General features: G+C 39.6%; 2 protein-coding genes across 3 annotated transcripts; one reads left to right on the forward strand and one right to left on the reverse strand.

Moving 5' to 3' along the window:
- Positions 1-4323: 4323 nt before the first annotated feature.
- On the reverse strand, positions 4324-7481 carry LOC139613182 (membrane-spanning 4-domains subfamily A member 4D-like). 2 transcript variants are annotated; one of them, XM_071469595.1, is made up of 7 exons: positions 7366-7481; positions 6391-6570; positions 6154-6264; positions 5672-5728; positions 5377-5553; positions 4906-5022; positions 4324-4587 (listed from the first exon to the last, which is right to left on the reverse strand). In XM_071469595.1, exons 2-7 carry the CDS (start codon positions 6559-6561, stop codon positions 4519-4521), a joined length of 702 nt encoding a protein of 233 aa, XP_071325696.1. In that variant the 5' UTR covers positions 6562-6570; positions 7366-7481; the 3' UTR covers positions 4324-4518. The 2 variants fall into 2 exon arrangements, with proteins under 2 accessions (XP_071325696.1, XP_071325695.1); XM_071469594.1 differs by having other exon boundaries at positions 4324-4590.
- A 505-nt stretch (positions 7482-7986) lies between these two features.
- On the forward strand, positions 7987-12255 carry LOC139613328 (uncharacterized). Its single transcript, XM_071469882.1, has 3 exons — positions 7987-8847; positions 9202-9362; positions 10044-12255. The coding sequence occupies exons 1-3, from the start codon at positions 8704-8706 to the stop codon at positions 11737-11739; spliced, it is 2001 nt and encodes a 666-aa protein (XP_071325983.1). The 5' UTR covers positions 7987-8703; the 3' UTR covers positions 11740-12255.
- Positions 12256-12769: the final 514 nt, after the last annotated feature.

Here is a 12769-nt window from a genome sequence, read left to right on the forward strand (position 1 = left end):
TTGTAGCTTTAGAGGTGGTGTCACAGTCAGATCTGTTATCGTTTTCAAAATGTAACTTAAGGCTTCTTCCGGATCGTCTCATACCTCTCTTTCCTTTTAAACACGACGATCAATGACTCCAATATCTGTATTTCACCAGAGACATCAAACAGTGATGCCAACACAAACTGTGCAGACCCTTAAGTCATCATCACCACCTCTTCGGTAAATAACTCCAAACTTGTTTCTCTTCCAGTGTGAGCTTTAATTTCCCTAAACAACTGGAGAAAAATGTGGTTAAATTTATGACTGTCAGTGTGCTCCTGAGTAGAGAGCACCTACTGCCAACTGCTCTGATGCTGCTGCATATATGTGGCCAATAGTTGAACAATGTTGTTCAGAGTAATTAATCAGTTTTGTTTTTACAATCTACTGCTGACAGCAGTGCTTTTTTTCCTTTTACAGAAACACACTGTTATCATTTACAGCCTTTAAAAAAAAAAAGAAACACAAGTGAATTTATCACGTGATAAATTCACTTCATATCAGTTCTGTATGGTTCATAGGTGAAATATATGAAATCACATATGAAAACAACACGTTTCACACGTAAATATCATATTTTGTGTTTCTCATTTATCCTACTGGTCCTGGATTTGAACCAACAACCTTCTTTTCACAGTTCAGCGTCTATAAACTTTAGTGTTACTGCTTAAATGTCATTATTGCTGAATAGCAAGTGCTCAGTAAAATATTCCTCTTCTACATATACTTTACATTTATATATACTATGTAACGGAAGAGTTAAACTTTTAGATTTCCTGTGTTTTCCCACTGCAATAATAATTTAAATTTCCTTGTTGCTTGGGGTTAGTCTGTATTTAAAAAGACCTGTCAAACCATCTGTGAGTCATATCATTTTCCAGCCCTGTGTTTTGAATTTTGGCACTGGGAGCTGCACCTTTAAATACTGATTATGTAGACATGCTACACCTCAATGTTCAGGATACCAGTACATGAAAAACACAGACATACCTGTGGCTGTGTTTTAAGCCACTGTGTGTTTGTAGCTGTGCTGTACAACAGGAATTCAACATGAATCAACAAGCGCATTCGAGGCACCTGCTGTAATTTTAATGAGAACTGAATATTGTTGGCTGCACAAAAATAGGACAGGTGCATCCATGACGTTCAGATATTTATGGCTCTACAGCATCAAAGAATGAAAGAAAAAAGTCTGACTCTGCATTTGCTCACATTTTCCTGTGTGGCAGTGGTTTGAAGATACAGATGTGGTTTTATCTTTAAGTCCCACAATTTCCTCTCAGCTCAGTGTTGCTGTTTAAAAACTACATACAGATTTAAACATGTAAGAGTTATCTTGAACTGAATTTAGTTTTGGGTACCATGAAAAAGGAAGCTGGACTGACTGAACCAAAGCAAAAAATCAAATCAAATGAAGTCACGTCGCTTGGATGTGTTAGTTGGATGCACTGTTTAATTTTATATTGATTAAAATGTAATTTAAGGAATTTGTGTGGATGATAGTTGTTGGTCTGACTTCCTGTTAAGAGCTACTTTTCAGGTAGATACTGTATCTAAATCCACCTGTTACCACACAGACTCCGGCCACACTAACCTCAGACCCACTTAGCTCTTAATACATTAGAATAACTTTATGTAAATGAGAGTCTTGCCCCATATCTGTAAAAAAACAAAAACATTTTAAACCAGTTTAATTCTTGCTCAACCTGAAATTCAAAGCAATGATTCAGCACCTTCATTGTCAGTCTATGTGCATGTAACATGATGGTGGCCAAATTACTGTAAATACAAACATAAAAAGTGTAAGAGTGAAGACATGAGAGACAATGACATAAGTCAGACTCAACTAAAGCCTCTCCCAGCCACAACAGACTGATAAAAATGTGAAATGTTTTTGTATTCTTTGTGATTTTGTGAGGACCATAAATAAGACATCATGACCCAATGTTCTATATGATTTTCCCACACTTTTTGAGTTGTTGCACATCTTATAATAATATTTGTCTTTAATTAAATTTCATGTGTTGTCAGTGTCCTTCTCAACATGTTTACATTCTTGTCATTTTTCCCAAGCTTAAAAGATTAAAAGCTGGAAATCCGGAAACACAAACACCAGGGTTTTCATATTTAGCTGTAACAAAAAACATATCCACATTATACTAATTTTCAGTATTTATCTTCAGGAATTAAAACCTATATAATCAATATTCATAGGCCCATTATTCATACTGCATTAAGTCAAGCTCGAGGATGCTGGTGAATAATTTCATTAAATCGTGGTTTCCCTCTCAAAATAATTAAACAATGTACAATATATCGTTAAACACGCTCATCAGCAGGTGATGTAGTGTTCAGAGGTGTGTGAATTTAAGAGAATGAACACCACCTAGTGGAGAACAGTGTCATCACAGGCTGAGGAAATTCATGAAAATCAAATCAGACGCATCGTCTGGATGAAGAAAAGACTTTATAGAAGCAGAAAGGTCTTTTATTTTATCTTCAACATCTTCAACAACCTGCTGAGACAGAGACCCTAAAGTTGACATTTTTACAGTGTTTATTGACACTACAAATAGAAAAAACACCACACCAGGGATACAGCTGTTCTCTCCTTTATACTCACTACAACCACACAACCACTACCTCTGCTGCTACTGATGCAGGCGCTCCAGCTTCTACAGCTATCAATGCTCGAACTTTGCTTCTCCCATCTCAATACAGTATGTAACGCCCAGCCTCCCTCCCTTGTGTGGAAATTGGACTTGTGTGTTTGTTTTGGTTCATACCTCTTCCTTCTTCCGACTGACCCAAGCCACGATGGCAGAAACAGTAAAGCCAGTGCACAAACACAGCTGGAGAACGGCCATGACGACTGACACAATGTCAAAGTTTATCAATACATTTTGTCGGACAAGAAGTTAATTCATGAATTAATCCAGTAGTCAGACTCAACACATATCCCAGCTTTCCAGTTTCTTCAATTTCCAACATAAACACTGTATATATTTATATATTTACTCCCTTTAACTATCACTTAATGCTACACAAGTCAATACTTTTATATAAATTATGGATATTTGATTATTTTTTTCCAGTCACTGTCTCATTTCTTTTTTCCCCTTTGGTGAGATGCCTTTATGAGCCCATCTGTTTAGTTTTTTTGTTATCTTACAGCCCCAAATACCTTTTGTTTCAGTTCCTGTTACTGTCTAATTACTTGTGTAAATAAAGATGAGACTGACTGATTTACTAACAAATCAATTCATTGAAATACATTTTATTCAGTTTGACTAAAAATATTAAAACTAAAGAAATTATTTAGGCAGTCTTTTTACAAAGACAATAAAGACTCCTGTGGCAAAGTCAAATCAGACTGTCAAGTAGTATGAGTATCATTTTGGAAATATTCTTACCAGGGTATCAGGACCACTCTTAAGCTCTTGGTTGTACAGCACAATGCCAGTAATGGCAAATACTGCACCAACAATGTTCATGGACACAGCGACGCACACCTGAGGGGGGAAATCCCACAATTCAACAGCATTTGACTAATTTGAAGACAAAGGACACATTTCTCTATTTACAAAGCTGTGCCACAGGATAGGTTTTCACACATCTCCTTCCATTAATCAATGCAGTTTGGAGGATTCAACTTACCAGGCGTGTAAAAGGGAACCATCTGGCCAAAATAGATGTGATTCCAGATGCAGTGTACTGGAGAGAAACAAGATTTTCTACTTTTTAAAAAAAATATTATCAAAGTAACACCAAGCCAGTCACATTGCCATGGGTTCATCCACAGTATTATCTTTTTAGAAAGTCCTCTTGCCATAAATTGAAAACAAATTGACACTTACATGGATTTGCTCCCCCAAGCTATTTAATGCAGTCTACTACAAACCTGCCTTCATGATGGTAATTATTGGAGCTTCACAATATTATTAATTATATTAATTATTAACTGATATTATTTTGCATATATATGGAAGAGGAAGGGGGTATGGACCAGGAAAGGACACATTCAGTTTTGGTCCAGTTCCGGTTAAAGGGGGGTATCCAGGAACTCTTTATCAGTTTCCTTAAAGTTGCAAGATAAACTTTTTTTGTTTGTTCTTGGTGGAGGTGTGAAATCTACTGATTGCTATTCTTGTTGTATAATGTGTTTATATTAAAAAGAAATGTGTTGTATTGGTGCTAAATTGTATTGTGTTATACTAACATGCGTTTCCAGTTTCTGCCTCCCCAGTGATGTGAATAAAATTTTGTTCTTGAAATAAAAAAATTAAAAACTCAAAAACACTGTGTCTTACCTCTCTTTATTCAAGGAGGTTTGCTTTAAAACACCATTTACAAGCTGACAGAAAAAAATATTTTAAAACATTTTCAATTTAGTGTTTTTATGACATCATTTTGATTATTTCAAGATGATTTTTAAAAAATTACAAGGATCACAAAGATATGTTGCGTACTCATACTCGTGCAGCCATATTGATTTTAAGCACCAGGACTGGTCATGAGGACTTCCTTCAGCACTGCCTGGTAAATTTCAACATCTCTGCCACCCTGCTGACACAGAACAAAGTCAACTTCAAAAAAGTAATAACATGACAAAGTTAAGAATTTTACTGTCTTTACTGAATTTATTTTTGCTCATCTATCTTGTTCATCTATCTTATGTCTCTCCAGCTCTTCATCTATCTATATTTTTAAATGTATCCCTTAAAATAGTAGCATGAACACTACAGACAGAATTACAGCTGTTACCTATACTGTACACCTATAACTATCTCTAGCAATACAAGTCCAGCAGCTACTAAAAATACTATCACAACTACTATTAACCACAATTATGATTATGATGGTGTGTTTCTTGGTTCATACCTCTTCCTTCTTCCTGTTGACTAAAGCCTTGATGCCCAGAACAGCAAAGCTAATGCAGACACACAGCTGGAGAACAGCCAGGACGATCAAAGTAATGTCCATACCTGTCAACAATTTCTGACAGACAAGAAGAAGAAAAAGAAACAAAGAATTCAAATTCACAGAGGATTTAAACTATAACCTCACTTTGAAATTAAAGTATTAGCAATTTAATTAGTACAAACTATAGTGAAATGTAACTGGAAAAAAATATGTATTATTGTCAATAAATACCATTTCAAGAGCAATGTATAGGGCCATATACTATACACACACACACACACATACACATATGTATAAAAACCACACTGTAGTTTACTGTCAGTCCCACATACACCGTCCTGCTGCTGAAAATACTCACAAAATGCGACTGAAAATAGTTCCCGACAAATATAGTATAAAACCAGATTTATCATTTCAAGGAAAACTTACCTGGGCAAAGAAAGCCACAAATCTGCAGTTGTCACCGTAATTATCAGCAAAGTGCCTGTTCCATGATTGATCACACATCCACAAGAGAGAGGCATCTGCCAGGTCTATGGCATACAGCACGATGCCGATGACGGCAAAGATGGATCCAACTATGTTCAAGAGCACCGCTAAGCCCACCTGAGAGGAAAGACTCCTTCAATTACAACTTTAGTGCAAACACTATTTCATAGTGTATGTTACATAAGACACATTATTCTTTTGACAGTGCCCCCGCCACAGCATAGGTTTTACTTACCAAGCACAGAGAGGGGCACTGGCCGGCAACGACTGACATGATTCCAGCTGCAATGTACTGAGGAGAGGACGACAGACAGCTCAGCAAAATTAAAGCAAAAAATAAAGTATTTCTCTATTTTTTAAATAATAATAATAATAATAATAATAATAATAACAAAACTTTATTTATAGAGCAATTTTCATACAAGAGATGTAGCTCAAAGTGCTTTACAATAAGAAATGGAATAGTACAATAAAATAAGGGTGAATAAAAGGACAATCAAATTAGACAATATAAATAGCTATAAAACGGGGGGGAAAAATAAAACTATATATAAAAGAGAAGGCAAAATCTTAGTAAAACTATACTAATACTAATATTTGTCATAATAATTTCTCATAAGGCAATGATACGCTCCAGTGTCACCATCCTCTTGATGTAAAATCCTTATTAAGTTCTAGGAAAATATGTCTAGTAATATTATCACAATATTATTTTACCACAGCTCCCAGCCAGTAAGCAGCTCCCAAATCAGTCAGATCTCCAGGGTGTGTGCTTGTTCGTCCCGGCCCGAGTCCAATGTTGAACAGGCCCACCATGATCTGCATCGCCTGTGAGAGATTCGCAACAATCAAATCTCCTCATCTTAACACTTTAGCAACTTAAAATGTTAATAACATAACACTAAATAACACTTAATACAGATTATGAAAAAATGAATTTGAATTTTCTCTCACTCCAAGAGCTGCAGTAACATTGATCTGCATCAGGCCTTTGTACTCTGAGCAGCACGTTGGACTGTAGCAAAGATGCTTCAGGATCTGACACAGAGGTGGAAACATGCTCTTCCTGTCCGACGCCACAGTGACCACAGTCACTCCCTTGTCTTTGACAACAGTGACAGACATCTCTCACACCTGTGACATGAAATAAAGATTTTAGGTCAGATGATTGGATAGAGGGACAAATAAGTATTTATGATAATAAAATGGTCAGACAAAACACAACATGTGATGATGCCACCTTCAGCTCTGGTAAATTTTGATTTCATAGACCTATGATAAATTAATTAATCAAGAATCAAATCAGCAGATTAATCAATAGTGAAACAGCAGCCCTGGAAAAAAAGAAAATGCCTATGAGCTTGTTCATGCTTCAGCTTTGTGCAAAACAAGTTGAAGTTATGGAGCCACATTTATTTGAGTTATTTGACTCCTGTGATAAGCTGTTCTTTCAGCACAGCCAGAGCGAACATGATCACCACATTACAAAAACGAGTTTGGCCGACTTGGGGGTAACACACAGGGTTTTGAAATACGGAAATTTTCCCAAAGGTGCGGCACTTCCTTATGTTTGCAACATCACAGCGTCTGATCCTAAAGCTAACACACAAAAGAGGATGTTCAGTCATAAAAGAAAATGAGGAACCAATTTCCACCCAACAAACAAGCACACACATAGACCACATACAAATGTTTGCAATTGTAAATGAATAAAATTCAAAAAAGCAAAAAGGTTGATTGACCCCCCCCCCCCCTCCTCTCTCTCTTTATCTCTCTCTCTCTGGCAGACATAAAAAAAACCACCAAAAAAAACCATTGTAATCTTTAATAAAATATCCATATGACAAATATCAGATCTTAATAAACAGCTTGTCTCATTGTGAAGTTAAAGTGACTGAGCTGATGATGTGTTTTTGTGCAGAGACTCACCGGTTTCCACAGACTCCTACACCTGCGCCTGATTTGATCTCAGGTGAGCTCAGGTTCAGGAAACATCAACTGACCTGACACTTCCTGTCGCCCGTTGGATTTCTTCAAAATAAAAGCGGCATTACCAAAAATTTATTTTCCATCAAAACAAGTAATTAGCAGGGGTGGACGGTAACAACGTACATTCGTTTGAGTGCTGCACCAAAGTATATTTTCGAGTATCTGTACTTTATTTGAGTTTTGTTTTGTTTTTTTAAGAAAATCAAGCTCAAAATAATGGACTACCCCCCCCCCCAATCTGTATTTACACTTGAGCATGTTCAGGTTAATCGTATTAAGAATTTTAGAGTCTTAAATCTCCAAACTTTTAAGAACCTCAGACAACTTATCATTTATGAAACCGACGAAAGAAGACTGCACTGATTCCAGTAGTTTGCCTTAGAAATAATTTAAATGTCTGGAGTTTCCGATTTGGCTGTTTCTCAGCGCACAGGCACAACTCAGCACAACACCGGGGGCCCATCAGCAGGGGTGTCCTCCTCTCTTAAAAGAATCAGTAAATAAACATACAGTCTATGCGAATAAAGCAGTTTCAATTCAGAACTCAGTGATTCGCTGACGCTCTTCGGTGGACAGCCTATCTTAAAATCTGGCTTTAAAAAGGATAAAAGTCCATTTTGAGCTTCTGGCAAGCAACTGCAATGTTTTTTGGTTTTTTTAAACTTTAATAGGGGATCATGGACAGGCGACCAAATGACCCGGAGCGTTACCATGATTAAAATCACTATTTCTCTGGTTTGGGAATAGCTAGAAACATTTGGGATGATGTAAGTTCATAATTCAAAAAATATATAACATGGGTCTAGTCATTTTCAGACATTTGAATGTGGAAACGTTACATATTACAGGTTAAATTGTCTTAACTTATAAGGAAAGAAAACAGTAAAACTACAGAGCTGCCAAAACCAGGGCACTGTCTTCACCCTTTCAACAGCCTGTTGACAAGTAGGAGACCAAACAAAAACTTCAGCAATTCAGTCTTTGCTACTATTTCAGAAAAAATCCTGCAAAAACTTCACTTCTTAAGTACACCAGCCCCAGAAAATGAGCTCCTTCTTTGTGGCCAGTAGCTGCAGGAGTGGAACCAACTCTAGAACTGAGCCACATTCTGCTGGAACTGGACTCCAGACGTGTCACACTGAGCAGAATATGTGAAGACACAGACCAACGGGACTCACTTTACTTTTACTGCGTGAACCACATAAGAAACCAGTTACACAAATCTGTTTCAACAGTTTCAAGTTATTGGTGAAGAGTTTTTTCCCTCAGAGAAAAGTAATGGAAAGCAACCAGAATCTGACCGCCGACCCGGTCCTGTCTGACCGGGAGGAGGTGAACCTGAACTCCGCCCTGCTGGAGTCCTACATCAGCAGCCTGGAGGAGCAAAAGTGGCAAAGAGTCCAGGACAGGATGGTGGATCCGGTGAGTGAGTCCCTGAATCATAGTCTCTCCTCCTCTTCATCACGATCACGTTTCCCAGTGTGGATTAACAGCTGTTTAACAAATCTATCAATAAACAGACTGATCAATAACACAACCAGCAGATTAATCACAGCTATAAACTGGCTGCAACTAAATCAACTGCAGCAGTAAACTGCGGCTCCCACACGAATACATGAGTGATAACACATATTGGTATATTTATATTATCTCGATTGAACTTACTCCACTGAAAACTGCCACTGTTTCTTCTACTATTACTTTTGATACTTTAGCTACATTTTCCTGATGACACTTGTTGTAAAGGTGAATGTAAAACATCTTTTTCTCCTGCAGATGTCTCAGACTGAAATGGCTCAGGTGTCTGGGAGGATCATCCAGGTGGTGTCCCAGCTGGTCCTGCAGCTGTTCGACCCTGCTGTGAAGGCCCAGCTCCGGCGTGACGACCAGTCCAGAGTGTCAGACTCTGACAGCAGGAGCTACAGCGACACCAGCAGGTGAGACGCAGCTGAGATGTGGGCTGTGATTGGCTACTGTCTTGTTTCCACTGTTCAACACTAGGGCATCTGCTGGTCTTGTTAAGTCTTCAAAAGTCTTGAAAAGCCTTGAATCCAGTTTTTAGAAGACCTCAAAAAGTCAAGCAGGAGCTTAGGTTTCCTCTGGACATTGGGCAGTAATCATTAAGAGATTGCATTCTGGTGAATTTTAATGCAGTTTATGGTTTTTCAGCATCAGTTTCCGGTGGATTCATCTTTATTTATGTAAAGGGTAGAAAAAAATGAGACACCAGGTGATTCAAGAAGATTTGTAATATCAGCAGATAAAATTAACTAGTGTTATGAAACTAATTAATATTTGACAGAGCAATCACACTTCATTTGTAGTGGCTGTAGAACGGGAGCTTTTGATTGCATTACATGATCTTCCTCAGCAGATCTGATCAGTACTTGGATAAGGTTTCAGTCTTTTGGCGTCAGCTTTAAAAACCCAGAAAAATGTGATTGAATTCCATGATAACAAGGCAAATATCCATCTTTTGAGGAAGATCATGTGGTATGATCAAAAGCTCCAGAACAGCTACAACATGGACTTTGTGGTGAGATTTTTTTGTCAGCTGCTTTTTCTAATATGACGAGAGTGCACTGTCAGTCTGAATCTGTGTGTTTGTTTCTCTGTAGTCCCTCTGCTGTGACGCCGGTGGATCTCCAGAAATATTATGAAATCACTAAAGAGACCCTGGTCCAATCACTGGGCAGCTCCGCCTCCCAGCCGTCAGTGAGCAGCATGCTGGGAGATTTAGCGAAGCAGCTGAACCAGGGTCTATGTGTGCTGGCTGCTGAGAGTCAGGACAGTACAGGGGCTGACGGGTCAGAGGTCAAGTCTGCTGCCATGAAGGCGCTGGCGTTGGCAGGTGAGACTCTGGCCGGTGTAACAGACAAGACAGTGGCGCAGGACGTAGACGCCCTCTTGGAAACAGTGACTGAGGAGGTGATGTCCGCTGTCGCTGACAGTATGAGGAGCTGTCAGGGCAAAGAGAGGAAGTCTGCGAGAATCCTGCGAATCCTCGCCTCCAAAATAACCAAGCGATGCTCAGAGTCTGCAGAGCTGCAGCCACGCCCTCAGCAGCTGAGCCCACACTCTGTCGGCCTGAAGTCCAACAGGGACGACCAGCCTGAGACGTCCATACAGTCTAAGACTGATGTTCATGGGAAGCCTTATCTGCTCCGTGTGTCCCCTGAGGAGGTTAGCAGCGACCTGTTAGAGTTTCATGGCTCCTGTCTACAGGTACTAAAGGGTCTTCTTGCAAAGTTATTGGCTTTGTTTTCCCCATGGAGTTTCAGCCTGATGACCAGTCCACACAGATCAGGCCTACCCAGCTTGGAGAGTGTTGCCTCTGACATTTTGTACATCATTGTCAACGGTGTGAAGAAAATATGCCAGAAAAAGAAGTCAAAAAAGTTGAGACAACGGAAAAAAGCCAAAGTAACAGAGACGAAAGTGAACTCCACAGCGGCTGAGGTGAAAGTCGCTCTGCAGGAGAAACTGCGAGAGTTTCTCACCTGCCACAGAGAAGCTGTGGAGGAAGGAAAGAAAGACAAAATCCAAAAAGCAAAGATGACTCTGTCCAACCAGAGAGACGAGACAGCAGAGTGTGAGGACAGTGTGAAGGTCCAGATTATAACCAGTGCTGTCAGGACTCTGCTGCATCAGGTCCATATCTCAAGCAGCGACAGGCGCAGATCGACTCTGACCAAACTGGAGGATTTGATCAGTGACGACAAACTGTCCAGCTTCTCCCAGCTGCTGACGAGTTCTCTGAGTCCTCTGCCATCTGGTGCCACCAGTGCAGCCGAGCAAGTTCGTTTGTTCTGCGAAGCAGCTGTGAAACATCTGCTCCGGTTGTTCTTTCTCCCTCCTATCTCCTGGGGGATGGGTCTGGTCCTTCGGGTCCAGACCAGTAAGTCCTCCGCTGACAGGTTCAGAGAGTCAGCCCAGCTGTATGATGACATCATCAGCCAGTACGCTCAGCTGATGTCCAACCAGGTGATGAGCAGCATCAGCAGGTCACTGGAGGGGGACAACAGTGCACCACAACAGAAGAAGAAGAGAAAGAACATCATTCATTTCTTCCAGAAGCTTCCAGGGAAGATCCTAAACAAATGGAGGACACTAACAAACAGGAAGGACGTGTTCTCCAGTCCATCTGTGGACGGGGCCACTGCGGTGTCTGAGGATGAGGAGGGAGGAGGGGATTCCTCTGAGCCAGGGAGGGGGGATAACAACTTCTTCCAGAGTCTTCCAGACAGGATCGTGAAGGCTCTCTTTGTGTATGAGCCGAGGCCGTGGCAGACTCAGGCTCTTTTCCCCATTTAAAAAAAACTGTTCTGGTCTCTGTAGTTCACCTGGGAGGAGTGAACTACAGAGACCTTGAACTTCAAGTTCTTGAACTTCACTTGGGAGGAGTGAAGTTCAAGAACTTAAAAAGCCTGAAGAACATGAAGAACTTAAAAAGCCTGAAGAACTTGAAGTCTACGTTGGAGGAATGAACTTGACGAACTTAAAAAGTTGGAGGAATGAACATGAAGAACTTAAAAAGCCTGAAGAATTGGAAGTTTACGTTGGAGGAGTGAACTTGATGAATTTAAAAAGCCTGAAGAACTTGAAGTCTACGTTGGAGGAATGAACTTGACGAACTTGGAGTTTACTTGGGAGGAGTCAACTTCAAGCCTCTGTTTCTTCTTGTGTTTCCAACAGTGTCTGTGTTTTGTTCTTTTGGTTTATTATCATTATTGTGGAAATGTTTCTCATGTTGTATGTTTCTCATCTGCCTGTAACCAAACTGAATGTGTCTGGCTGTTCTACTGATGACAAAAAATAAATAAATAAACTTGAAATAATATTTGTCTTGAAATTTTGAGTTTTTTTGAACAGTCTCTCTCTCTCTCTCTCTCTCTCTCTCTCTCTCTCTCACACACACACACACACACACACACACCAGCGAAGTCAGTGAAAAACTGTAGTCTCATCCTGCAGAAACTTCATAACACCAGATTTTCATATCAGAATGACATTAAACACAAACACAGAAACACCTTTGTATTTATGCTACTTCCTCCCTCTCATCATCCCCTTTCAAAGTAAAGTATTGGTCTTATTTTGCAAAAAAATCTGAAGACACAAAAAGAGATTTAGACCTGAAATCAGAGCGAGAAGAGGAACAGTTTGTGCTTTCAGTGCAACCAATACAGTTACAGTTCAGCTAGTATTGAGTCAGTGCCTGGTTAAGTCTGCACATATTTAATATTCACAAATAACATCCAGAGAAGAAGATCCACAGAACTGTTTGTCATTCTAGTGCAAAATATACACCAGTTGTTGGTTTATGATCCTTCACTTGAGTAAT

The sequence above is a fragment of the Trachinotus anak genome, unplaced genomic scaffold (genome assembly GCF_046630095.1).
Source record: "Trachinotus anak isolate AG129_WGS33_773 ecotype Australia unplaced genomic scaffold, CSIRO_AGI_Tana_v1 ptg000032l, whole genome shotgun sequence".
NCBI lineage: Eukaryota > Metazoa > Chordata > Actinopteri > Carangiformes > Carangidae > Trachinotus > Trachinotus anak.